This window comes from Eschscholzia californica, unplaced genomic scaffold (assembly GCF_041429995.1).
Source record: "Eschscholzia californica isolate CP2 unplaced genomic scaffold, dmEscCali1.0.p SCAF_3, whole genome shotgun sequence".
NCBI lineage: Eukaryota > Viridiplantae > Streptophyta > Magnoliopsida > Ranunculales > Papaveraceae > Eschscholzia > Eschscholzia californica.
Genome location: NW_028238420.1, coordinates 42676909 through 42704123, shown reverse-complemented (window position 1 = coordinate 42704123; position 27215 = coordinate 42676909). Strand labels below are relative to the sequence as shown.

General features: G+C 36.9%; 3 protein-coding genes and 2 non-coding genes across 9 annotated transcripts; 1 reads left to right on the top strand and 4 right to left on the bottom strand.

The window, feature by feature from the left end:
* Positions 1–162: 162 nt before the first annotated feature.
* LOC147550513 (uncharacterized) lies at positions 163–7099 on the bottom strand. Of its 3 annotated transcripts, none has more exons than XM_086671233.1 (7): positions 6800–7099; positions 6336–6545; positions 5296–5382; positions 3264–3431; positions 3053–3139; positions 2793–2864; positions 163–2363 (listed from the first exon to the last, which is right to left on the bottom strand). In XM_086671233.1, exons 2-7 carry the CDS (start codon positions 6528–6530, stop codon positions 456–458), a joined length of 2517 nt encoding a protein of 838 aa, XP_086527359.1. In that variant the 5' UTR covers positions 6531–6545; positions 6800–7099; the 3' UTR covers positions 163–455. The 3 variants fall into 3 exon arrangements, with proteins under 3 accessions (XP_086527359.1, XP_086527360.1, XP_086527361.1); XM_086671234.1 differs by having other exon boundaries at positions 3264–3426; positions 6800–7000; XM_086671235.1 differs by lacking the exons at positions 6336–6545; positions 6800–7099 and having other exon boundaries at positions 3264–3426; positions 5296–5475.
* Positions 7100–13318: 6219 nt separating this feature from the next.
* DIN10 (Raffinose synthase family protein) lies at positions 13319–17263 on the top strand. Of its 3 annotated transcripts, none has more exons than XM_086671231.1 (7): positions 13319–13567; positions 13692–13731; positions 13840–14102; positions 14210–15328; positions 15744–15953; positions 16296–16430; positions 16542–17263. In XM_086671231.1, exons 3-7 carry the CDS (start codon positions 13912–13914, stop codon positions 17188–17190), a joined length of 2304 nt encoding a protein of 767 aa, XP_086527357.1. In that variant the 5' UTR covers positions 13319–13567; positions 13692–13731; positions 13840–13911; the 3' UTR covers positions 17191–17263. The 3 variants fall into 3 exon arrangements, with proteins under 3 accessions (XP_086527357.1, XP_086527356.1, XP_086527358.1); XM_086671230.1 differs by having other exon boundaries at positions 13683–13731; XM_086671232.1 differs by having other exon boundaries at positions 13389–13569; positions 13678–13731.
* Positions 17264–18067: 804 nt separating this feature from the next.
* On the bottom strand, positions 18068–18368 carry LOC147550511 (signal recognition particle RNA). Its single transcript, XR_015239115.1, has one exon.
* Positions 18369–20667: 2299 nt separating this feature from the next.
* On the bottom strand, positions 20668–20967 carry LOC147550510 (signal recognition particle RNA). The gene has a single exon (XR_015239118.1).
* A 2576-nt stretch (positions 20968–23543) lies between these two features.
* LOC147550509 (zinc finger BED domain-containing protein RICESLEEPER 2-like) lies at positions 23544–27107 on the bottom strand. Its single transcript, XM_086671229.1, has 2 exons — positions 26773–27107; positions 23544–25740 (listed from the first exon to the last, which is right to left on the bottom strand). The coding sequence occupies exons 1-2, from the start codon at positions 26779–26781 to the stop codon at positions 23716–23718; spliced, it is 2034 nt and encodes a 677-aa protein (XP_086527355.1). The 5' UTR covers positions 26782–27107; the 3' UTR covers positions 23544–23715.
* Between the last annotated feature and the right edge of the window lie 108 nt (positions 27108–27215).

Here is a 27215-nt window from a genome sequence, read left to right as displayed (position 1 = left end):
GATCACCTATTAATGATTCAACTTGTACTGACCAGGACCTGCTAGAGATCGCATTCTGTTCTCGACAGAATCCTTGTGGTCTGACTGTTCAAGATTCACCTTATAAATCTCAGGATCTAAATAATGAACATGAAGATGATTGAATAAAAAATAAACTTTGAATTTACTTTCCAAAACAAATGAACCTATTCCATTAAGAGCTTAATCAATCAATCTCTCTGTCTTCTTTTATATAACTGGCTGGTTTAGCCTTTTAATCAAAACAGTACTACAATTTGAATATGAAAGGCGGGAATTCACGCTTACCAAAACGATCATCACCCATGAAAGCAACCCTAATTATGAAAAAAAGCTTATTCTAAGACTCAAATTGTATATATTTTACAGGTGCTCTAAAACAAAATGTTCTACCTTGCTAGCCCAACTTGGGGCGTTGGTTTAGGTTGGGTTAACGATCAAGAAGTGGTCTTCATCAGTTGGGCATCAGTTGAGAGAAATCTAACACCATCAAACCTTTTCAACTTCAGAAGAGCGTCTTGTGTTTCCCCGAGCAGGAGGCTCACATAAACTGAAGCTACAAGCGCTTTTGGATTTTGCGGGATCAAGAAAAGGGCTTCGGTCGCATACCGGTGGGCCTGCTCCAGATCACCTTGCATTGCTGAAATGGCGGAAAGATTCACGTAAAGGCTCCCACGAGCTTCTGCTGGTCTGAGGAATACCAAACCTTGATGTTCTTCTTTGAATAGATTATTTGCAGCAACTGAAACACCATTTAATTCTTCTCCTTCACCTTTATTAACTCCCCACTTTTCTCTGTCTCCCTCACTGTAAGGTACCTCAACACTATTGCTCCCATTTAAGTACACCCATAAATGCTCGGAAGCTTCTTTAGGCCGATTCAGGTGGCAAAGTGCTTCGGCTGCATAAACATGTGCCAGAAAAATGTACACCTTGGAACATTCTGGAAGCTTCAAAAGAGAATTGGCAACCGATAGTGCTCTCAAGGGGTTTTCGAGATTCAACTCTACGTATGCCAAGTCGCCTAGAACAGCTTGCTTGATCATGTTTCTGTTCCTCGTGCAAATATCTTTGTACGAAGAAATAGAGCTCTGCATAGTAGTTGCATTTGGACTCGCTCCTCCCTTGGAATCATTAATGTCGCCGTTTGAAGTAGCTTGAGAAGATCCTGATGTCATGTTTGCTTTTAAATCACCACCTGGTAAGTTATTGTTTGGACTAGGTACAGATGAATCTTCACTTGACTCTTCCACTGCAAAAGCTGAAGAACCATTTTCCAGAGATTTTGACTCAAAACTGTCCAATAGATGAAGAGCATTATGGAGGCATTGCCGAGCGAAAGACACAGAGAGATTGTTTATGCTGCCTAGTAGCTCAAAGTGACTGTTTTTTGAGGACCCGTTTTCCACAAGTAGTTGTCTACATACTCCCCTACCAATGATATGAACTTTAAGTCCAGCATTTGAATCCCCTGAAGACTTCAGAAGACCCTTCTCCAATGCTAACAAACAGCACTCTGCAATTCGTAACCAGAATAGAGGCTGATTGTAAAATACCAAACTGGCCTTCTGGAAACAACGAGCAGCAGTTATTGGCTTTCCACAGGCCAAATTCTGCAGACCGCAGTTGTAAGCAATCAGAAGGGATTTGTCCTGTGAGAAGTTCGAGAGCATCAGAGGTTTCTCGGATCGAAGAGAAGAGCTACTTCTCAATGCCTTGGAGACAAATAGAGCTGAAGTGTGGTGCTTCTTAAGAGAACTGTATATGCATCCAAGATTGTTGTTGAATATACTCTGCATCCACAATTCAGTCCTATTACTTGATGTCATCAAAAGTTTTATGGCTTTTGGGTGATTTCCTCGAGCATACTCTAGCTGGGACTTCAACAGCAATGCCGAAGAGGAATCTTTACCACGAGCGATGTTCAAAGCAAGCTTAACTTCACGTTTTGCTGCCTTTAAATTCCCAGTGAGAAGTAAAAGCCGCACCTTGTATAGATGTAACTTAAGCTTCAAATCAACGGCAGGAGCAGATCGATCAGCTGATGTTCTTGATAAATCATTTGAGCCTGAGAAACCAAAAGGCCTTGTTAGGTTCTGGCCACCAATGTCCAGTGTTGAAAGAAGGTTTTCATATTCTGTCTCGTCAGACAGTAATCTTGTGAGAGGTGTTTCTGACGAATCCGTACTGGCAACAGAATCCGAATTAGATGTCTCTGGGGCAGCAAAATTACTTTGACCAAAGCAAGATTTTGGTGGTGGATTTGAAGATTGATGCAGTGTAGTATTTCCACTATCACCTTGGCCAGTAACACCAGAAGAATTTTCCAGGTACTGAATGACATCCTGAAAGCAATAAAAGTACATGATAAGTCAACTAAAGAAAATATCTGGAGAAATAAAAACGGAAGCCTCAGACCATCCAACTTTGTTATGTTATTTAATTAAGGAGTACATACTGGCCTAAAAAGATTTTGCTCTATAAGTATAAACTTGCATTTCTAGGACTTGAATTAGATACCCAGAAATTAAGCTTGAACTTTACTAATGTCACGCTTAACCAAATAAGAGATGAATATAGGAGCTGCAATATACGCTTCTTATATACACAAACCTATCGAATCAGACAATTTCCATTACAATTGCCAGCAGATTCCTAATAATCACAGCTCAAAACACTCTAGATCATCCATTGAAGGTTCTCAGAACACACTTATGCTGAAAAGTAACATTTCAACAAATATAACAAATGAAAGCAACGGAATTTGAACTTACCGCAGCTTTTCTTGCATCATTTGAGGCTAAAGCAACATCCAGTAACAGGAGACATATATGAAGAGCCGTTGTCTGTTTACAGAATAAACTAAATAGTTAATATTGCGTTACAAAATCACATACTTAAAAAAAGTATTTTTTTTTTCCTGTAAACAAAAATATTCGAACTCTAATGTTTTCAGTGGAGAGCCTACACGTTACCACTCGACCAAAGTGAGCTTCACTAATATTCAAAAATATCATAATTCTGCATGAAATACCTCATCAATTGGTTCTATATTCTGATATAACGGATCCAGAACAGACAATGCATTGCCATATTCATGAAGATGAAAACTGATCACAGCCTGCACATCAGCAGTATGAGTAGTAAATACATCAGAACAAATATGTATAACCGCACTAAAGTGGTCTGAAGACATTCAAAAGAAATGTCATTAACTAAGTTGCTCAGAGATCAAGAGAGCATACAATATTCAGCTTTGCAACAGAAGTGTCAAATTCATCACCATATCCAATACTAATACAATTGACAGCTGGCATAGCACCACTTCCTTTAGATCCGGAAATAGCGTTATTCCCATCATTGCTAGCTTCCGCTTGCTCTCCAGCTGCATGAGCCAGGTCTTCAATTCTTTTCTTAATAATCAAGAGAAGAAAGGTTAGATACCAAGCAAGAGCTGTAATGGTTAAAAATGCAAAGACATAAATTCCCATAGTAATCAATAAAGATAAGAGTAACTTGGTTACTGAAGCACGCTTATTTCTTCTGCACGTGTATAAATAGCGCATGGATAATAATGCTTTACCCTCTAGGGCCTCTACAGATCATTTTGAATCGAAACTGATCTATTGCAAATCTAAATCATCATGAATAAACTATTAAATGAGACTACGAGCAGGGAAATAATAACGATGACTACTATAAATGTCACTAACAGTTAACTAATTACAGGTTCTCATAACCTTGTTGACATGCTCATCCTTCCACGGTGCAACCATTGGCACAACACCATCATCACGTTCCATCATTGCCTCAGTTGTTGTCAAAAGAAAATAATAGAAAATAAAATAATGAAAAGTAGAAAAGACGATTCCCAAATTCATGCCAAATTTGTTTCCCAGGAGGAAGGATGGCCGAACGAAGTCCATGCTCTTAACAGTTTCACAGTGGGGAAAATCCTTTTTTTGGCAATGCATGAACTAAACGCATGGGTCGTAGCATGGGCAAAGGGAGTAATTCTCCATACGCTCGAGAATTCTATGCATTGAAACTTCCATAGGTATCTGGATGTATTCTCTTCCTCAGCTTTTTCTTCTTTGTCTTAGTCTTCTTCATCTCCTCTGCCTTTTTCTTTGTACTCCTTGAAGATAACGGGCATCAGAACAGCGCACCCGGTTGGCAAGATTTGAAATGTGTCGCGTGGACTAGTGGTGTCTTCTAGGCTGCTGCTAGAATGGGCTCGTTGTTCCTATTTCAGCTAATTGTGCAGTAGTTATTTCGTAGGCTAAAACTATTGATCCAGGTATTATTTGGACTCGTTCTACTTTGCAATAAAAATTACTCTTGATAGTTGAGATTATTGGTAAGAGCTTCCGTTTCCTCCTGATGTTCCTTGGGTACAGTTGATTTACCTAAAAGGCTAGAATGTTGGGGCTCAAATAACAAATGGCTTTAAACATAACCCAAGTTCAACGAAGGTTTTCGGTCTTTAAACTAAAATTAAAACAAAACTAGAATCTAGAAAAACCATAGGCAAAACTTATTAACTCTAAATAAACCAAGAACATATATATTCATCAAATCTGATTTAGAGTGAGTACTATGAGCTCTTAATGTAACTATGTAAGTAACTCCATTAAAAGGACTTCAAAATACTGTTGTTATCTAAAATAGCTAATACCCTTGGGACTCTTTTTAGAGTTGACTATAAATATTGAGTTAGTACATCAAAGAAATTCTACTAACCTCATCTAGGGAAATTCGCAAATAATAGAAACTAGTCCTAACCTCAGATAAGGCAACAAATAAGTAAATAAGGTAAAAAGATAATAGAAATAGCAATGAAATAGAAACTCTTCAATTTTGTGGAGCATTCTCGATTCACAATTTCACATCCCTATGTAATACGGAACTGGATATTTCTTGAATCCATGAACAAAAAAACACATTTGCATGAGAACAACTAGTAACTTGAGCACAAAAAATGATGGCAACACTCTTATGGTCAAGAATCTGCGTGATTTCATGATGAAACTAGACATGGAGTCCAACTGGCAAGAACGCAACCTGGACACATAATGTAGCTTCTAGGATTTGTTGTGAGTTCCATGAAAATCTAATTTTACTTCAGAGGGTTTCTTTCCAACATTTAGGATTTAAAATAATTCGGAAACGACTATTCCCCAAGTCATATGCAATAAAAAACAAAACGGATCTGTGTTATATTGTGACCGCATCACGTATAGAATAATAGAGACGCCAGACCTAACTCATGCATACCTTGACCTCATTGAGCTCCTCAAGCAGCTTTCTCGGATCAGAACAACCATCACGGAAGTACTTCACTACAGACATGTTATGCAGAACCTGCAGCACTCCAGAACAACCAAATACAACTGTTACAAGGGTTGCATTGGATGGAAATATCAACCCCTAGTTTCGGAAACAAGATAAGTACAATTTTACCACAACAAGAAAGCAAGATATGTGCACCAATTTGTACCTATGCGTTCTACAAAAAGGTAAAAGACATATACATAACTAATTTGAATACTTCTTTACTCCGGCGAGAGGACTTGTAGGAATAAGAGTATTGGAGGTAAGACTTAAGAGGACCAGTTGTGCTTCATATTAGCAAATTTAACTTGGATTTTACCGGTTCAATAGGGGTATTAATGAACTTGAACTTGTAAGTTTAGCCAAGTAAAGGGTTATACTGTTATTTGGTAGATGTTATGCGTTATATTAGGTCAAAATTTTATTATGAAATTCAAACATATAAAGATACCGCCTGCTGCAGAAGAACAGCCATAGACGCAGCAATATCAGGTATTTTTGTTATTTTTACTTCATTCTTGTTCCTGCTTTCCTCTTTCTTCTTCTTTCTTATTCATTTGCTAGTCTTCATTCAGTAACAAAAATTTGAAGTATGTGCCCTAGGTTCCGTAATGGTTCTTAAGTAATCAAATCTATTTTGTTTAGTGTAAATGGATTATGGTCCGATTAAGGATCACAAAAATTCCTTTTAGAGTAACATAGGCATAAAAAGAACTAAAATTAAGTTCATTTGCTGCAACAAATATAAAGTTTGAATTTTTCAAGCAATCAAAGAACCCAAGAAATCAGGGCAAATCGAAATCCATGAAATTCAAATTTGTCTAGTAAAGTTTGATTCTTTTTCTCTTTTTTGTTGAAGTGAATAACAAAAGGGAGTAATGCATCTACTAATAAAAGCAGGGACAATAAAATAGGGTTCAATCAAATCGAAGAATTTTTTTCAAGTAGAGAGAGCAAATTGAAGATAAAATGAACTTACTAACCTTTGGATCATCCTTTTTCTTCTGCAAAATCAGGTTCAAAATGTCGAAACATTCAGCAAATCTCTGGGACTGAAAAAGTAAAGCAGCTTCTTTAGCAAGTCCAGCAGTCAAAGAAATAAGTCCATCTTCATCTACGAAAGAACCATCTCTACTTGCTGATACTGATGATGATGATGATGAATCTCGTGAATCCATTCTCAGATCGATTAGCTTGAAGGACAATTTAGAAGAAACAAAATCAATAATACAATTCAATGTTTAAATTTGGTGGAGTTTGTGGATTCTCCATTCTCAAACCCTAGGGTTTCAAAATACATTACTACGAAATACTAGTAATCTGTTGGATTACAAAATACGTTCTCAAAACCCAGTGCGTGGTGGGGTTGATTGCCAAGGTAGAGAGAGAAAGTAGAGAGAGAATGGAATTATACTACAAGGTAAGAGGAGAGATGAGATAGAGATACCTTCTAGGTGAATTGCTCTAAATTTCTGTGTTAGTAATTCTCGGATATTAACAAATTCTCAATCCTTAATTCTAGTGTTTTTGTTTTTATCATATGTCAGATCTGTAATCTGATTTGAACTATGAATTGACTCGAGATGAAATCTGATTTAAAAATCCAACATTTTTTTATTTTTAAGAGAAATCGGCTAGGATCTACATTAGTCGTGTTATGATACATTATTAAAGCCCGACAAAATCTACTTTATTTAGTGCCTAAATGACATGGGATATATCTTGGTAATAAACTGCTTCCACCGATAAGCGATTCCAAGACCTCATGGGGTTAAGAGAGATGTCCTACCAGTACACCAAAAAGTACAAAATCCGAACTAAATTTTTTAGAATATAAATTCCTATTTAACTAGTTTGAACGCATTTTTTTTATGAAAGGAAATAACATTAAACAAACAACGAACAAACAGGGTCTCTAGTTTAAAACAGAAATAAACTCGGATACGACATTCCAAATTTTTCTATGCCCATATCTACGACCCCATTTCGCGAGCGCATTCGCCTGAGCATTGCAGTCTCTAGGAACAAAGGTGAAGATGATGCCTGAGAATTTGTCTTTAACGTCCACAATCTGTTGCATGATTCTTTGGATTGCCAATGAAGCCCTACACTTGTCCCGTTCATGAAAAGGATTAATGCTTGGTTGTCACTCTCTACATGAACGTGGGTGATGTTCAACTGAATTGCCCATAATATACTAAAGAGGATAGCCATGCTTTCGCATTCTTCCGCGTTCTGGCATCGCACTGAGTCAGCTGCAGCTATGATAAAATTTGGCTCTTCATCTCGAATGATACATCCTGTCTCGGTCGGTTCAGTGAATGTGGAAAACGAGGCGTCGACGTTTAACTTCAGGAATGGTGTCCAAATTTAAAATTAAATGTATGTGTGACATGTATATCTATTAAAGATTTTTAGAGTGTTGCATTGGATAAGGACTTGAATTAGAGACACTCAAGTTGGTCACATAGGAAAGAGAATCTCAATTTAGACTCAAATAAGTCAAATAGAGTTTTTTTTTAAGTTTTACATTGGAGAAGGACTTGAATTAGAAACACTCAAGTCGGCTACATAGGAAGGAGAATCTCAATTGAGACTCAACACATGCCAAATAGAGTTTTTTTTTTTTAGTTTTGCATTGGAGATGCTCTAACCACGTCTGAATATTTTATTTTTTGACCTTAAACTCAAACATTTAAAAATGAATAAATGTACAAATGTTTTGTACAATTTAATTGTACAAATATATTTTTTTCCTCCTCAGTAATGTTAAATCATAATATTTTTCTAGTTTTAGTAAGTCATTGAATAGTTGATTCACTTGAAAGTAGTTGGAAATTAATGTGATTTTAACAAATATTCTTTTAATCAAATTTAATTATCTCTTTAAGACAAAACCTACTATAGAATATTAGGAGATCAATGTGATTGTTTGTAAGTCCTATAAATGGAGATCATAATATTTTTCTAGTTTTAGTAAGTCATTGATTAGTTGATTCACTTGAATGTAGTTGAAAATTAATGTGATTTTAACAAATATTCTTTTAATCATATTTAATCATTCAAATTAATTCTCTCTTTAAGACAAAACCTACTATAGAATATTAGGAGATTAATGTGATTGTTTGTAAGTCCTATAAATGGAGATGAGTAATCAAATTCTTTAACATACAAGAAAAAAAGTATACTTTCGGGTTCTTCTTACAAAGTTATTTTCCTCAAGTTCTTTTAAGTAATTGGAATGGCCAAATTCTCCTTCACAAATTTTTACCTTCTTGTTCTTGTTTTATTCTCAGGTTTGTTCCTCTACCTTTACTTTACAAGCACCAATTTTTTTATAGGATGATGTATGTATAAACTTCTCTGGCCATCTCACCTTGACGACCATAGGCATGTTTCCCTCAACTTGAACCCATAAAAACCTCCTCATATGAGAAGATTACTTGTATAGTCGAGCTATACAAAAACATTAGTTTTATGCGTAAAGTTTATGTGGGTTTTAATTTTTATCTCATCTTGTGGTGTAGTTTCAGCGATGGTGACGCAACAAACACAAGCATGCGCCGAAGAAACAATTGGAAATTTTAATTGTGACCTCGTTTCATGTGGCCAAAGTTGTGTTGCCCAGCATGAACATGGGCTTGGAAGTTGTCAGGGCGAATATTGTGTTTGTCGCTATAATTGCGAAGCATATGTTTAAACTCAGTACACTAATTTTAACTATCCGTAGTGTTTATGATAAGTCGGGGAAGAGACTCTTAGTTACAAATTCAAATAAAAGTTTATATATTCTAAGGTTAAGATATATAAATTCATGAATACTTAGTTGCCTATGTTCTAAACTTCTGTTCATTTCCATTTTTCCTTATGTTTTTTTTTTCTTTGTGGCTTAATCTTATCTTCTTCATTTTAACTGATCCAAAATGAATATATTACATCACCATTTTGTCGAACAACCTAAATAATATTTTGATCCCTAATGAATCTTTTCAAAGTTCGACTTAAATGTCAAATTAGATAGAAGAAAAGAAAACTTCTTAATTATTACCAATCGCAGGGTCGTGGCGAGAATTTCAGGGCTCAAAAAGCTCAAAATAATTCGACTACAAAAAAAAATACATAGTTTATCAATCTAATAACAATATAGTTTGAAAAGGTGAAGCGACAATCACATTAGAAAATTCATCAGTTGGTTAGCCAGGGGATAAGTCTGACCGTCCATTTTATTTTGGAGATTTGGTTAAGAACACATCTGACGGATGATGTAACATCCTCTGTGTAAATCGAGTCAAAATAGAGGGGTATTAGTGTAAATCGATCAGAATGGGTTAGGTTTCGAGAAAAAAAACTGATTCCGATATTTATGCCAAATTTAGTTTCCCAGGAGGAAGGAGGGCCGAACCAAGTCCATGCTCTTAACAGTTTCACAGTGGGGAAAATCCTTTTTCTGGCAATGACTGAACTAAACGCATGGGTCGTAGCATGGGCAAGAGGAGTTATTCTCCATATTCTCGAGAATTTTATGCATTGAAACTTCCATAGTTATCCGGATGTATTGTTCCTCATCTTTTTCTTCTTTGTCTTAGTCTTCTTCATCTCCTCTGCCTTTATCTCTGTACTCCTTGAAGATAAAGGGGCATCACAACAGCGCACCCGGTTGGCAAGATTTGAAAAGTGTTGGGCAGACTAGTGGTGTCTTCTAGGCTGCTGCTAGAAGGGCTTGTTGTTGCTATTTCAGCTAATTTTGCAGTAGTTATTTCTTAGGCTAAAACTATTGATCCAGGTATTATTTGGACTCGTTCTGCTTTGCAATAAAAATTACTCTTGATAATTGAGATTATTTGTAAGAGCTTCCGTTTCCTCCTGATGTTCCTTGGGTACAGTTGATTTACCTAGAGGGCTAGAATGGTGGGGCTCAAATAACAAATGGCTTTAAACATGGCCCAAGTTCAACGAAGGTTTTCGGTCTTAGAGTGAGTACTATGAGTTCCATAGTCAAAACTTATTAACTCATCAAATCTGATTTAGAGTGAGTACTATGAGTTCTTAATGTAAGTAACTCCATTAAAAGGACTTCAAAATACTGAGACTAGTAAAAGTTGTTATCTAAAATAGCTAATACCCTTGGGGCTCTCTTTAGAGTATACTATCAATATTGAGTTAGTACATCCAAGAAATTCTATTAACCTCAAATTGGAAAACTCGCAAATAATAGAAACTAGTCCTAACCTCCGATTAAGCAACAAATAAGTAAATAAGTTAAATAGAAACTCCTTGAATTTTGTGGAGCATTATTGATTCACATCCGTGTGGAATACGGTACTGGATATTTCTTGAATCCGTGAACAAAAAAACTCATTCGCATGAAAACAGCTAGTAATTTGAGCACAAAAAATGATGGCAACACTCCTATGGTCAACAATCTGCATTAAGTTCATGATGAAACTAGACATGGAGTCCAACTGGCAAGAACGCAAACTGGACAACATAATGTAGCTTCTAGGATTTGTTGTGAAGTTCCACGAAAAGTTTATTTTATTTCAGACGGTTTCTTTCCAACATTTAGAATTTAAAATATTTCGGAAACAACTATTCCCCAAATCATATGCAGTTAAGAACAAAACGGATCTGTGTTATATTGTGATCGCACCACATATAGAATAAGAGAGACACCAGACCTAACTCATGCATACCTTGACCTCATTGAGTTCCTCAAGCAGCTTTCTCGGACCGATCAGAACAACCATCACGGAAGTACTTCACTACAGACATGTTATGCAGAACCTGCAGCACTCCAGAACAACCAAACACAACTGTTACAAGGGTTGCATTGGATGGAAATATCAACCCCTAGTTTCGACAACAAGATAAGTACAATTTTACCACAACAAGTAAGATACGTGCACCAATTTGTACCTATGCGTTCTACAAAAAGGTAAAAGACATATACATAACTAATTTAAATACTTCTTTACTCCGGCGAGAGGACTTGTAGGAATAAGAATATTGGAGGTAAGACTTAAGAGGACCAGTTGTGCTTCATATCAGCAAATTTAACTTGGATTTTACCGATTCAATAGGGGTATTAATGAACTTAAACTTGTAAGTTCAGTCAAGTAAAGGTTTATACTGTTATTTGGTAGATGTTATGCGTTATATTAGGTTAGAGTTTTATTATGAGATTCAAACATATAAATTAGATACCGTCTGCAGCAGAAAAACAGCCATAGACGCAGCAATATCAGGTATTTTTGTTATTATTACTTCATTCTTGTTCCTGCTTTCCTCTTCCTTCCTTCTTCATTTGCTCGTCTTCATTCAGTAACAAAAATTTGAAGTATGTGCGCCCTAGGTTCCATAATGGTTCTTAAGTAACTAAATCTGTTTTGTTTAGTGTAACTGGATTATGGTCTAATTAAGGATCACAAAAATTCCACAACACGTTGATTTCCCATTTTTTATCCCACATAAGATACAGAAACGAACAGCTTCTTGGAACTAAACCATTGTTCGAAAAACCTTGAGTAGCTTCTACAAATTTTTTTCTCAGACTGAGAATTATATTACATTTGCATTATACATATTGTCAACACTATAATATGCAAAGAAAAGTAGAATAAAGATCATAAATCACCATAAATAACAACATCGGCCATTCAAATTACCTAAGGTTAATTAAACGAATCCATACTCTAAAGATAATGAAAGAACTAAAATTTCTTTGTTTCAAGGATAAACCGCAAACCTTTTTTTTTTTCTGTTGAAAGGATAAACCACAAACTTAGTACTCGAACCTATGACGTCTTGGTATTTCAGACGGATGAAAAGTTATCGGACTATAAGCCCGTTTCTTAGAGTTTGTGTATGAGCCTTGTTATTTCTTGTTTCTTCCAAGTTGTATTTGTATTTTTAATAGAATTCAACCATGTGACTATGCTTCCAAATGACTTGGATGAACCTATCAGCCGAAAACAAACGATGTTATCTTGATGAAAGTTAGTCAAAATATAACAATCATGAACCAGAGATATTTTATAAAAATGTGGCATATTGTCCAGATCACTACTCTTAAGTATAATTTATAAGAATAACATGTGTATCAATTATTATGTCAAACATAACTGCATTACTCATGAACATTTTTATTAAAATATCCAGCAGATCATCCATATCATCACTCCACAAAGATCGTGTACGGTGAAGAGTATTCTTTTCCTTTTGTTGAAAATGGGGAAGAGTATTCCATCTTTCCAAAATTGTATATGTTAACTTGTTAAGATTGTTAACTGCAAATTAGTTTTAGTTCCAATTCAACTACCTATACTGTATCCTGTCAACGGTAGTGGGTTCATTCCAAAGACCCATAAGTGATAAGAGCGGAATGGAGAAGGTAAAAATCGATCATTTATTGATGTATCACTATGCTATAAAAAGTAGAATAAAATAAATAATAATAATAATAATAATAATAACAACCCTTAAAGTAGTTTATTTGATCTTTGATGCGATTCAATAGATTGGAATTGACGGAAGAATCACCATACATCATACAAAATTTATGTTCAGAGTTGACCTAATTTTTCTTGATCCTTAGCATTTTTCTATTTGTATATTTTTATTTTTATTTTGGAAGTTGACTACGATCTACGTATGTCGTTACATTTGGCACTTGATACATCATAGACGTGATAAGCTCGCGACTCTTATTTTGTATATGTAGATCAAGATTTAAAGAAAAACAACCCCGAACTCTTATTTTGCTCTCTCTATACAATGAAGAGCTCTTCCTATAACAAAAAAGCTGGTCGGATCCAGTAACAGCTGTACACACGTTTAAGTACACGATACGTTTAATGTACATACAATATTGCAGACGCAACTATTAAATTTTGCTGATGTGGATCCGCGTCAGCCAATCAAACTTATCTCCTTAATACATGGATCTTACGTGGCAGTTAGTTTTTCCGTCAAAAATAACGGCAATTATCATGTTTCATTTCTTTAACTGGTTCAATCCTCTGAAACAAAAGGAGAAAAACTCAGTTTTTTTTTGTAGAGAGAGAAAGTTTTAGTGAGAGAAGAACGATGAAGACCTTGTCGTCACCAATGTATATAAACCCATTCTCTCGAATCAATCCTCAAACATTTGATCCGTTAATTACGTCTTATATTAGTTTTTTAAACCTACCCAGACCCAGAAAACTTTCTCTCTCTGGTATTCTTCTTTTCTCTGTTTCTCTCTCTCTCTCTCTCTAGATTTCTACTTGTTTCTTTCATCTATTCTTTGGGTTTTTGTATTCACAAGTTTCTGTTTTGATTTCATGTTCTAGTTTTTTCAGCTATTATTCAAGTCGAGTTCCGCCATTGCAGATTAATAAGGTATTTATATCTTACTTACCCATTATCAGATTTAAGGGATTTCATCTTTTACTTCACTTGAATCTCTGAAAAGTATTGAAAGCTGATAAATTTTTGTTATTTTCTCAGAGAGAAGAAACCTCAAGTTTGATCGAAGAAGAAGAAAGGGAAGAAGATCAGAAACAAAACGGGGATAAAGGAATGACAATCACACCGGCGATTAAAATTTCGAACCGGAAACTCTTTGTTAGAGATCGTGTCATACTTACCGGTGTACCGGATAATGTAATTTCTACCTCTGCTTCCAATTCCGGCCCCGTTGATGGTATATTCGTCGGAGCAACATTTGAAGAAAGTAAAAGTAGACATGTTATTTCTCTCGGCACTCTCAGGTAAATCCCACATTGATAAACCTAAAATCTTAAGTAAGTTTGAAAAGTTTTGATTTTTCTGTACTTTTTTTGAATTTTGGTTAATGGGTATCTTTAAATTCTTACAGAGATGTTCGATTTCTTGCTTGTTTTCGATTCAAATTATGGTGGATGTCTCAAAAAATGGGTAATCAAGGTAGTGAAATTCCATTAGAAACCCAATTTCTTCTACTTGAAACTAAAGATGAAAACCAAAACAATTCAAATGGGCTAAATGAGACAATCTACACAGTTTTTCTTCCTGTAATTGAAGGACAATTTAGATCATGTCTTCAAGGAAACTCCATGGATGAACTTCAACTCTGTTTAGAAAGTGGAGATACAGAAACAAAAGCTTCATCTTTTACTTTTTCTCTCTTTATTAGTTCTGGTACAGATCCTTTCTCAACAATAACAAATTCAATAAGAGTAGTTAAATCTCATTTAAACACGTTTCGTCAAAGATCGGAGAAGAAACTCCCTGGGATACTTGACTATTTTGGATGGTGTACATGGGATGCATTCTATCAAGAAGTAACTCAAGAAGGAGTCGAATCTGGTTTAGCGAGTTTAGCTTCTGGTGGAACTCCATCCAAATTTGTTATCATAGATGATGGATGGCAATCAGTTGGTAAAGACCCGCGAAAAGATAATCAAGAAGATGAACTCAAGAATAAACAAGAACCCTTGCTTAGATTGACAGGGATAAAAGAAAACAACAAATTTCAAGACCATAACGACCCAACGATCGGAATAAAAAGTATAGTAAAAGTAGCGAAAGAAAAGTACGGGTTAAAATACGTATACGTATGGCACGCAATTACGGGTTACTGGGGTGGGGTAAGACCAGGAGTTGAGGGTATGGAAGAATATGTTTCATTGATTTCATATCCAAAGGTATCACCAGGGGTGATAATGAATGAACCAGGATGGAAGAATGATGTACTGGCAGTACAAGGATTAGGATTGGTTAATCCAAAGAGTGTTTATAAGTTTTATAGTGAATTACATGGGTATTTGGCTGGAGCTGGGGTTGATGGTGTTAAAGTCGATGTTCAGTGTATTTTGGAGACATTAGGTGCAGGTTTAGGAGGAAGAGTTGAACTAACTAGGCAGTATCATCAAGCTCTTGATGCATCTGTTGTTCGAAATTTTCCAGATAATGGTATTATTGCTTGTATGAGCCACAATACTGATGCACTCTACTGGTAATTTTCTATCTCCTTACGTTTTCGAAATTTATGTGACAACCCCAAGCCTTGGCAGTAATCGATATTGTCCCCCGCTTTTGACATCCAGATCTTAGCCCCATGGGTACAGTGTTCTGTTTCGGGCGAAGACTCCAAGAGTCCAACCAAAAGGCCTAAAAATGTACTAAGCTCGAGCTCACACTATAGCTCAGGCTCTAGATTTTCCAATCGATGTGCGACTATCACAATTTATAGGGTTTTGGTATGGATGATAGAATCTTTGGCCACATCAGTGGAGTTCTCAAGTTCAAGCATATACGACTATAGTAAGCATATTGGCAAGAAAGAGAATCATTTAGTAATTTATAGCATTAGCAAATTTTACCGTAGTCAGATCTGCTGTTGATATTTGTGTTGGAAATTTATGAAACAGTTCGAAACAGACAGCTGTTGTGAGAGCATCGGATGATTTCTACCCACGGGAACCAGTATCACACACCATTCATATAGCATCAGTTGCTTACAACTCTGTCTTCCTTGGAGAATTTATGCAGCCAGACTGGGACATGTTCCACTCTCTTCATCCAGCAGCCGAGTATCACGCCTCCGCCAGAGCCATCAGCGGTGGCCCAGTCTATGTTAGGTAAATAATCTCAGTTGTTCATCAATCTGTATACTTAAAACTAAAATGTTGGTCCATCTAGAAGCCCCGTGGGCCTTACTTCCTCGAAAACCAGCTTATGAAGGAAGAATTTTCCTGACCTGACCTGATAAGTTGATGTAACCTTTGGCACTGAAAATGACAGACCCAACCCATTCCGTAACAATGATTTGGTACCATGTAGGAATCTAATGGGCCTTACTCACTGAAAATCGATTTTCAAGGGACGGGTTAATACCGACAAGATATCACAAAAACACAATTTGATATGTCACAACAGGAGTATACTCGACCGTAACTAACAATGTTCTTTTTCTTGGTCAGTGATGCACCAGGAAAGCACAATTTCGAGCTTCTAAAGAAACTAGTCTTACCAGATGGCTCAATTCTCCGTGCAAGATTACCTGGTAGACCTACTAAAGATTGTTTATTCACAGACCCGGCTCGCGATGGTGTCAGGTACAAACTCTTCTTTGAAAGCTCGTCCTAACTGAAAATATAGAGATTCTTATATTTCCAAACTTGGTAATGAACAATCTTTTCATTTTGGGTTTCTTATAATCTCATCAGTTTGCTTAAGATATGGAACATAAACAACCACACTGGAGTATTAGGAGTTTATAATTGCCAAGGAGCAGCATGGAGTAGTCTAGAGAAGAAAAATGTATTTCATCAAACAGGAACCGACTCGTTAACTGGTGTCATTCGTGCCCAAGATGTTCACCACCTCGGCGAGGTTGCCTCAGACCCTGACTGGAGTGGTGACTCTGCAGTATATCGTCACCGAGATGGAGCTCTCATCATTCTTCCGCATAATGCAGCCTTACCCATCTCATTAAAAGTTTTGGAACATGAAATATTCACTGTTACTCCTATCAAAGACTTTGATTCTGGGCTCAAATTCGCTCCGTTTGGTTTGATTAACATGTTCAATGCCGGGGGAGCAGTTCAAGCACTGAGATATGAATCGAATACGATTTCAGATTCTAAGGAGGTGGTTAATGGGAGGTCAGATCAAATGGTGGGAGCAGTTCGAATGGAGGTTAAGGGATGTGGTTTGTTCGGCGCATATTCTTCTATGAAACCGAGAATGTGTAGTATTAACTCTACTGTCGTTGTTGATTTTGATTATGATTGTTCGTCTGGACTTTTGAGTCTCAACTTGGATTACTTGCCTAAGGAGGATCAAAAGTTTCATGTAGTTGAGATTGAGATTTAGGTTTTAGTTGTTCAGTATTACAAGCCGATGTGGAACTTCTAAACATTTATCCATTTTCACTATTGTTTTAAAATTTAGAGTATTAGTTTGATGTTGTTATGTGTTCATTTGGGTTAATATCCTCATTATGCAGTCAAGTTTTAACTTGTTCCTGTCAAAGCATCCTCGCAGTTGCCTTCCAGCGTGCTGGTAGAACTCCTGCTAGACATCCGGATTAGACAGGAAAATACCTGAGTCCAAGGGAGTAGGCTCAATCCCAACCCCAAAGCGTGGATACCCACCAGATTTAACCACACGAGCAAGCCGCGTTTATGCCGTCTCTTGATATTTCTGGTTGATAAAAGATCAACTCGTAAACCAAACATTTATTCGTTATTCCGAGTTTTGAAGGAGATGGAGAATAACAAAAAATTTGTGATGGTGGCAGAATAGTTTTACATGGAAGAAAAACGATCTAATAACTAAGAATATAATGTCTAGGTGTCAACAACCCTTGGTTGGAGTGGTTACCAAGTTAGTTTCTACCCTTTTAAGTCAAGAGTTCGAGACACGGAGTCATACCCCTTAAAGTATATAATGTCTAGGTCCTCCCCACTCATAACTAATTGGTTTTGAGTTGGATAACTAGAAACTTAACATGGTACCAAATCTACACCCACACGTGATAGGATAAAATCCACCCGTCCCGAAAAAAAAAACATTAGGCTCAAAGACCTGAGGAGGCGTACCAATTAGTTTTGAGGTGGATGACCACAAATTTAACATGGTATCAAATCTACGTCCACACGTGATAGTTTAAAAATCACACGTACTCCACATCGCTCGAAGACATGAAGAGGCGTATATTTTGCAAAGACTATTTTTATCAAATGAAAAAAAAGATGGTTGTTCAATGAGGTGGGTTGACTAGGTGAATTGGACCAGAGGTGCCATGATTCGTAATCCTTCCACTGTCAAGAGCGGGTAGTCATCGCTGCTCTGTGAAGCCAGCCTGACGCAATACCCACCACTCTAAAGCCAAACTGAGCCCAGCCTTCGCCAAATTCAGGTGAGCCAACTCCCAACTTGGAACGGGCGATCCAATTCAGTACCGTCCGGCCCTACCAAGTAGACTCAACCCGTGTTCAACCATCTTATAGCCCCTACTCAGGTTACAAGTTCTCGTTACTGAACTCGGCGACAATAGGTGCCAGAAAGTAGATTATATTGAAAGCTATTTTATATTATTCCTCAATGTGGGACTAAAATTAAAGTCACCATGTGAATTTCACAAAACTCGTACAAAGTATATATGAAGGAAATATCCTTGTTGAACGATAATGGGTCATCTTTATTTTGATTGATATTATGATTCTAGGGTTTTATTTCATATTAAATGGCAAAGTAAACTCTGTATAGTTGAATTGGTTCTTGAGAAGAAAACTTCAACAAAAATTTGTATAGGGTTTCCTTTAATCAGTATACAAATTTGTAGAGTTTGATTTGTTAGATCATAGTAAACTCCGTACCTAGTTAAAAAAAAAAAATAGGTTTTGATTGTAGCTTTTGTTTGGGTTGATCAGATTTTGACCAAAAAATCACCCAGGATTATTTGAATCCTGAGCCGATTAGGTTTTGTGCCTTGTTTGATTAGTTTGGTAATGGGGCTAAAACGTTTTATTTACATCTATCTATTTAGTCTATACTTTCATAGATATCAAACTTTCGCTGTAAAATGATAAAAACATGAGCCGATTAGTTGCACGCATTGGAGATCGATAGATATTGGGGACTTCTGACAGGTGGGGTTCGAGGTACCAGCTAGTTGGTCTGGAGGTAAAGGAAGCGAACCCTTGAATATTATGCTATATCGTAAGATAAAAGGAATTGAATCGAGGAGAAAACATTTGAAAGTCTATCTTATCGAGGTAACTTGGTTACTATACGGCCTGCTATTATCGACTATTCGACTCCTTCAGATGTATTTTTACACGATACTTGGACATGTATACATCTATGTAGTAGGGAAAGACGAGTATGATGAAATAGCTCGTAATTCTTTAAGACGTAATTCTCTTAAACTTAAGAATATAATCATAATAAGCTTATTCTACCTGCCTATGCGAAAGACTTGGCAAAGAAAAATCCTACTAAAGTTGTATGTTTTTTGTTCACTTATTCATATTTTGCATTTGGTTCTTGTTTTGACTTTTGCCTCAAAAGTGTTCGAAGTGATCTTCGTTAATTATAACCATGCTGGTAAAAGATGCATGTGGAAAAGTTCCAACTAAGCGCGCTTGTTTCTCGATAAGTGTTTGTATCTTGTTGAAATCGTTTGGAAGGTTAGTTATATGCATGTAAGTTTCAAGTGTCATCACAGTAATATTATTCTAAAACATCACGAAAGATCTGATAAGATTGTAACCTCCTTCTAAGTTCTAATCTTGAGGCTTCTGAAGAACACCACACATGAATCTCTTGACAATATAAATAATTCAGATCTTCGGCACGAGTACTCAATAGCTGGAAGAAAATTTGGACACAATACTTGGTTGATAAAAAAAACTAAAGAATATGAGGGGAAAGTTTTTCGCGCTCGTTTGTAATTGGTAGGACTAAACCGATTTTGTGTCCCAAGATTGGTTTAAACCCACAGATATTGGGTCAAACACAGTGGTGAAAGTATTTGTTCTGGGGAAAGACACTTTTAACGATTACGTAAGAACGGAATATTATGTCAGAACTGAAGATACCATAATTAAAATACACTATTAAGACAAATAGGAGCCGTTAGAGGTCGACAATAAAACTTCCTCCGGACTTGTTGCCAGTGGTGATGATAGTTTTTATGGTTTCATGGTGGAGGTAATGCACATAGTTTAGTAGTAGTATTATAGTATAAGGTAATGGTTTGATGACCGCGGTGCTGCTGCAGAGGTGCCTCTTGGTGGTTAAGGTAGGAAATAGGTGTCAAATGAAAAAAAAATGGTTGTTCAATGAGGTGCGTTGACTCGGTGAATTGGAGCCGATTTAGATAAATGTAGGTTAGCACTTCAGACCCCTAACTCGACCTGTTTATTTTATCTACTAAATCTCACCATCCGATTTTGGGGGTGTCCGTAGGCTTTATCGGACTCAGGTCGTAGTCGGGTGAAATATCGGAAGGTGAGATTTAGTTGTACTTCCCAAAATGCAAATGCTATCAGGTCGTAGTCGGGTGAAATATCGAGTAGTACTTCAGAACCCGAGCGAGATCTCTTGCCTTCGCATTTTGGGTGTCCATAAGCGTTATCGGACTCAGGCAGTTTCGTAGCATTCGCTAAATTCAAGTGATGTCGGACAAGTACTATCAGCTCGGACTCGGAAAATGTTCGGTACCACTTCGAAGCCCAAACTCGACCCGTTTATTGTATCGAGCCGATCTCACCTTCGGGTTTTGGGTTGTCCGCTCCATCACACTTGAATGAGGTTAGTTGACTCGGTGAAATGTCGAGTTAAAAAAATGGTTGTTCAGTGAGCTGGGTTGACTTGGTGAACTGGACCAGAGGTGCCATGATTCGTGATCCTTCCACTGTCAAGAGAGGGTAGTCATCGCTGCTCTGTTAAGCCAGCCTGACGCAATACCCACCACTCTAAAGCCCAACTAAGCCCAGCCTTCGCCAGATTTAGGTGAGCCAACTCCCAACTTGGAATGGGCGATCCAATTCAGTACCTCCGGCCCTACCAAGTAAACTCAACCCGTGTTCAACCATCTTATAGCCCCTACTCAGGTTACAAGCTCCCGTTACTGAACTTGGCGACAATATATGCCACAAAGTAGCTTATATTGAAACCTATTTTTATATTATTCCACAATGTGGGACTAAAACTGGGACAAAGTATATATGAAGGATATCCTCGTTCAACGATAATGGGTCATCTCTATTTTGATTGATATTATGATTCTAGGGTTTTAATTCATGTTAAATGGTAAACAAGTGTGTATATTGTGTATTGCAGTATTGGTTCAATTAGTTTTGGCTCTTGGGAAGAAAATTTCAACTAGAATTTTAAAGGTTTTTCTTTAATCAGTGTAGTTTCAAATATGTAGAGTTTGAATTGTTATTTCATAGTAAACTCTATACCTAGTTAACAAAATTAGGTTTTGTGTCTAGCTTTCGTGTGGGCTAGCTGATGAGATTTCGACGAGAAAATCACCCAGGATTTTATTAGCTTGGTAATGGGGGGCTGAAATGTTTCGTTAACATCTATCAATAGTCTATACTTTTGTTGACACCTAATGTTCGATGTAAAATGATAAAAACATAAGCCAATCAGTTGAACGCATTGGAGATTGATGGATATCGGAGACTTCTAATAGGTGGTGTTCTGAGGTACCAGCTAGTTGGCCTTGAGGGTAATTGAAACCAACCCTTAAATATTATGCTATATCGGATGATAATGGAGTTGAATTGGGTAAACGGAAAGGATTTTGTCTTAGCTTAGTTAGATTAGAATGAGGAGATAGAAAAATATTGTCAAAATGCATTAGAAGTCAAAAACTTTTGTCAAGTCAGCGAGCGGTGCAAAGAACTATACGTAAGAAACAGTAAAACTAGCTTGATTCCACCTCTCGCCTCTTGTGGGAATATGCTCTTAAAACATTGTGAAGTTAAGTTATGAGATGGTGAAGTTCGATTTAGAGTTTGGGTGTGGGGAACAAGTATTGCTCATGATTTATATCTCTTAGCTTTTGTCACTACCTCAGTTTTTGTTTACTTTCTTTTAATGATCAATCAACTTAAACTCAACTATCATAACTGTTCATTTCATTTGGAGTACCAATTTTTGTTATATGGGCAGCTTTCGTGGGGGTTCCGGCTAGAGGAGTGATTGCATTGAAGATCTTTCTTACATAAGCAATAGGATGGGAAAATCTCAAAGATACCAAAAGTGAAGAACTATTTGTTGTTTCACACAAGTATATAACTCATCTTGCCCTTTTTACGTATTTTAGGTCGTTGGTTGGCATTGTTTACACGATACCAGGAGATGTATGCATCTATGTAGTACGGAAAGATGAGTATGAGAAACTTGCTTGTAAAGTTTATAAGGCTCAATTCTCTTAAACTTAAGAATATTATGACCATAATAAGCTTATTCTACTTGTCTTTGCCAAAGACTTGGAATAGGAAAATGCTACTGAATTAGTATATGTTGTTTTTTGTTTAATGATTCATATATGTTGAAATTGGTTATTGTTTTGCATCTGCCTCAAAAGTGTTCGAAGTGATTTTCGTTAACTATAACCATGGTGGTAAAAGATGCATGTGGGAAAGTTCCAAATAAGCCTCTTGATGAATCGTTTGGAAGGTTAGTTATTCTAAAACTTCACGAAGATCCTTGTGCCAATGCTATATTGGTTAGTTTTCTGTATTCTGAAATCGTTCATGTCGTTATTCATGGTGGAGAATATAAAGACTGATAAGGTTTATTCATGCTTGTTTCTCATGTGTTTTGTTTATCTTGTCTTGATTTCCTGTGTTAAATTATGACTGGAGTACATAAATCATGGTTAGGTTTATCTGAGTTTCGACCTCAATGGAGACAACGATCAGAAACAGTGTAATTGTCTCGAATTTCGACCTCTTGGGGGTCTTGTCCTAACCGTGGCTACCCCATCATCACAAGGGGCCATTGTTCAACTGCAACATTCACTCCGTAAAAATTTTTTTAGACGTGCACAAGAAACATGGGATTTTTTTTTTCATAACCAAAATAGAGGTTCACAACTTCATTTAGTGGGAAAAGCCCACGAAATTTCCCGTGGTTCGACACGAACTCTCTCGTCATAAAAATCTCGTGGGGTACCACAGGATGTTTCGTTACAAAACTTCTCATGGGAGAAAACCTACGGAATGCACGCAGCGTATCCAAATGAGATGGAGAAGAGGAAGTTGTTGCAGAAAAGATTGGAAGAAGATGGGAAGTAGAGATGGAAGATGTAAAATTGAAAGATGAGTGAGAAATGGTGAAGAATAAAATAAAAGATAAAATGGTGGGATAGGCTGAATTTTGATAAACAGAAAATTAGTGTTGTCAGTTGAATATTTGTGTTTGAACTCTTCATAAATATGTACATCCCTTATACAATCCCCATATTCTCTATAAGATTGTATTCTCCCCAACCACAAAAATATTCCTAAGAGCGACCGTCAAAAATATTTGAAAGGATTGCCTATTTTCCGTAAGAACTTTTTTTTTCGAAGCTAACATTTTCTCCATATGAGATCTCAATGTATTGAATTTGTGACAAGAAATGAAAGTCAAGATGGCAGTTTCCAAACCAATACTCAATTTGGGTTGGCAACATTTTAACATGAAAACACAAAGGATAATTAAACCACTTTTTCAACTAATTTTCGACAATTAAGTTCCAAGATTTATACCAAAAATGAAAAACAGCATCGAAAATACATATATGGTGCCTATGGATATCCAAGTAAAAAACCAAAATCTCTGGCAATACTAAACTAAGAATTCTAAAGAGCAATGCAGAAGAATGGCCTAAAGTTCCATTTTCACAAATGAATTTGAAAGATCAAGCGAGTACCGAAGCCAATCTTTAGCACAAATAAGTGCCTCTACCGTCTCCGGTTGGAGAGAACTTCTATAATGACCGAGCTTGTTACCTTCAGTTTTAAATACACAATCTGGAGTGGCAGTTGAAACAGGGATCGACAAAATATCACGGGCCATTTTAGAGAGAACAGGGTACTTAAGTTCGTTCAATTTCCACCAGCTTAAGATATCGAAATCCTGTACCCGAGGCAACAGTGACTCCTCTAAATACTGATCTAACTCTGATTTAGTCTGTTGGTTACTCGAACACTCTGATATAAAGACATCAAAATCCAATAATCTATCAGTAGTAGAAAGAACTGTTGTTCCTTTAGGTGATAATACCTCATCAGTTGGTTCTGGCTTGATAATATCCATATTGTCGGAGTTCCCAACTTCTGTATAAGCTGCTGTCAGTAAAAGGGGTTGAACGACATACTCGGAAAATAATTCACGAATACCTTCATCTACAACTTTGACGTAAAAGGAAGCATTTTCTCCATAAATCTTTGTAAAGCTGAATTCGACGAGCTTCATTTTAAATCGAGGATCCATAACAACAGCAAGAGCTAACACCAAACTGCAGTCGTTCCAGTATTTATCCGATCTTTCCTTCATTTTGTGAATGAGATTGTTGTCATCGCTTGTGGATGCTAGATTCATCTCGAACTGAATCTTCCAAACTTCGTGAAAGTAGTTATTTGGAGTTGAACACGTTATATCTAACAACATATTTGCTGCATCATAAAGGAGCTTCAAATACATACAGAGAGTTTGAATCTGTTTCCATTCATCCATGGAGAGAGCTAGATTGTACTCCGCATCAGCTGTATCAAAGCAACAAAAGACTTCCTGCAATTCCAAGGCCGTTACAAGCATGTGATATGTTGTGTTCCATTGGGATCGATCATCGAGGAACAGGATCTTCATGCTAGGAACTTGAAGTTGGGTTTTCAGCTCCAAGAATTTCTCTTCACGAACCTGCGATGTTTTAATGTACTTAATACTTTCTCGGATTTTGTTAATGATTTCGTGAATGGCTTCGAATCCATCTTGTGCCATCAAGCTTAAAACATGAGCGTAACAACTTTCAACTAATAACTGATTGTTCAGGATTAATGGATTCTTAATGGAGAGGAAACCTCTGAGACTTCCAGTTTCACTTCCTTCCCAAATTTCTTTGTCGATGGTTATAGTAAAGATCTTGCTAATCAAATCCCAATCACCAAGGCAAACTCCAACAGCATGATTAAGGGCATCTCGACTATACGGGGACGGAACCATCACAACATTAAGAACCCTTCTTTGGAATTTCCAATTACTATCGATGAAATATCCTGTTAGAACCACATATCCTATGGTCTGGCTTGATATGATTAAGTCCACGGAAAGGCTAATCCGTCCTGGTATTTGTGCTATAACTTTTGCGAGATCTTGCTTCTCTCTCATGTATCTAGCGATGCAATCCCTTTGGGTAGTGTCGAAATCTACCATATTGAACTGAGGTTGGAGATTCCGGACAAAAGAAACAAAAGCGGAGTGTTCTACCATGTGTAATGGGTATTCGTGCAATATAATCATCTCGGCGATTTCTTCACGGCAACGGTTTTGATCAAACGGGACATTTGTAAAAACGGGTACCCCTGTGTTCTGTCTTTTTGATCGATCAGTAGTAGGGCTTCTCGCTGGCACAGGAAAGGGTAGTGCAGTAATTGCAGATGACTCACTTTTATCTCTCCGACGAAGAACGGGACAGGATGCTCGAGCAATGTGACGTTTAAGGTGACTTGTACCTGAAGCTTTCGCACCATTGCTATATGCAAAGGTTTGTTTGCACCGATTACACCGAGCCCTTGTACGTCCACTAACACTTTCTACAGTGAAATGTTCCCAGACTATGGATTTCCTTCTTCTAGATTTTGGTTGCTCAATAATTTCTTCTTCATTATTGTTCTCATTAGCGACTGCCACCTTAACGACAACAAATAAAAGGCTCTTACTTTAGAAGAACAACTTGAATAAGAAAATGATACATGGTCTTGAAGAGTAAAAGAAATTGAATCTCCGTTTTGAATTTAAGGTCAGTTTCATATAAGACTATATGTTAATATAAACTTAGTACAATTTCGCATCACTAGGTTGATACAACTTCCATACTGTAACTACACATTGAAGTGAGTGGCCAACTTCCATCTGGAACTACATTAAGTTTTTTATTTTTTTTTAGAAATCGACTACGATCTACGTCAGTCGTTACAAGGCATTGATACATCATGAAGATGTATGAGCGCAATAACCGCCAAACCTAAACCATAATGAAAGAGGCCTAAAGCCCGAAAACATGAAAAAGGCCTAAAGCCCGACAAATTTATTATATTATTTACTATATATTGCCTAAATTACATGGGATAAATCTTGATGGCAAATTGCTTGTCTGCTTTCACCGAGACTCGATCCCACGACCTCATGGGCTTAAGAGGGGTGTCCGCAAAGGGCGGTAGACTACATTAAGTTGTTATTCTTGGTAAGATTATTTCTTTGGCCTAGAACCATCTTAAACCATAGCCAGGCTTGGGCCAAAATTTACAAAATAATGCAAATAAATTATCAACCCCATAAAACAATTCTAAAAGCACACACCTAAATTTTTCTACCACCCTTGAATCTATCTAAGGAGTACTTAACTCAGGAGCCTGGCACCAGATTTTGGTGCCTGCTAAAAAAAACACACAAATCCTGTAACCCCTTAACGTCACCCCAAACCCTAGATACTGAAAACATTCTCTTCTTTGTTCCCTCTCTTCTCTTTTCTTAAAACTAGGGTTAGCAAATTATTTAAACGTTTGTGCCAATTAAAGAACACTAACCAATAATATAATCGAATGAGAAAGAGCAAGATCAGATCGCAGATCTCAAACTAAAAACCAATTGATATCAAAATTAGTTCGTAAATTGATTTGTATCCATCATATATCAACAATCTAGATGAGAAAGAGTTCTTACCACTTCCATTGTTTGAGTTTAAGCTCTAAGTATCTAAATTGATCGAGCCTTGATTCCTTTAGGGTCGTCTCTGCAACTACGGGAAGATCTAGGGTTTCGAAAAGAGAGAGAGAGAAGAGAGAGAAAATGGGCTTTGGACCTAAACAAGGAACAAAAGCCTAAGGGCCTTCAATAGATAGATATGGACTTGAAAGTCCATTCTAAATACGTAATTCGATCCATATTTTACTCACGTTAAGAGGATCTGTGCCTTTCACACTCTGTGGGTCCCACTTATAATCGACGGTGGTAATTAAATTTCGTAGCCTTGAAAGGAAACTGCTAAAAAGAAACACAATTTTGCTCGGTTGCCTCTTGTTATAAGGCGGGTGATTTGGGAAATAAGAATATTTTCTAAGGTCAAAAAGTTTTAAAAGGAAAATGTGATATTTAGACGATTTTTC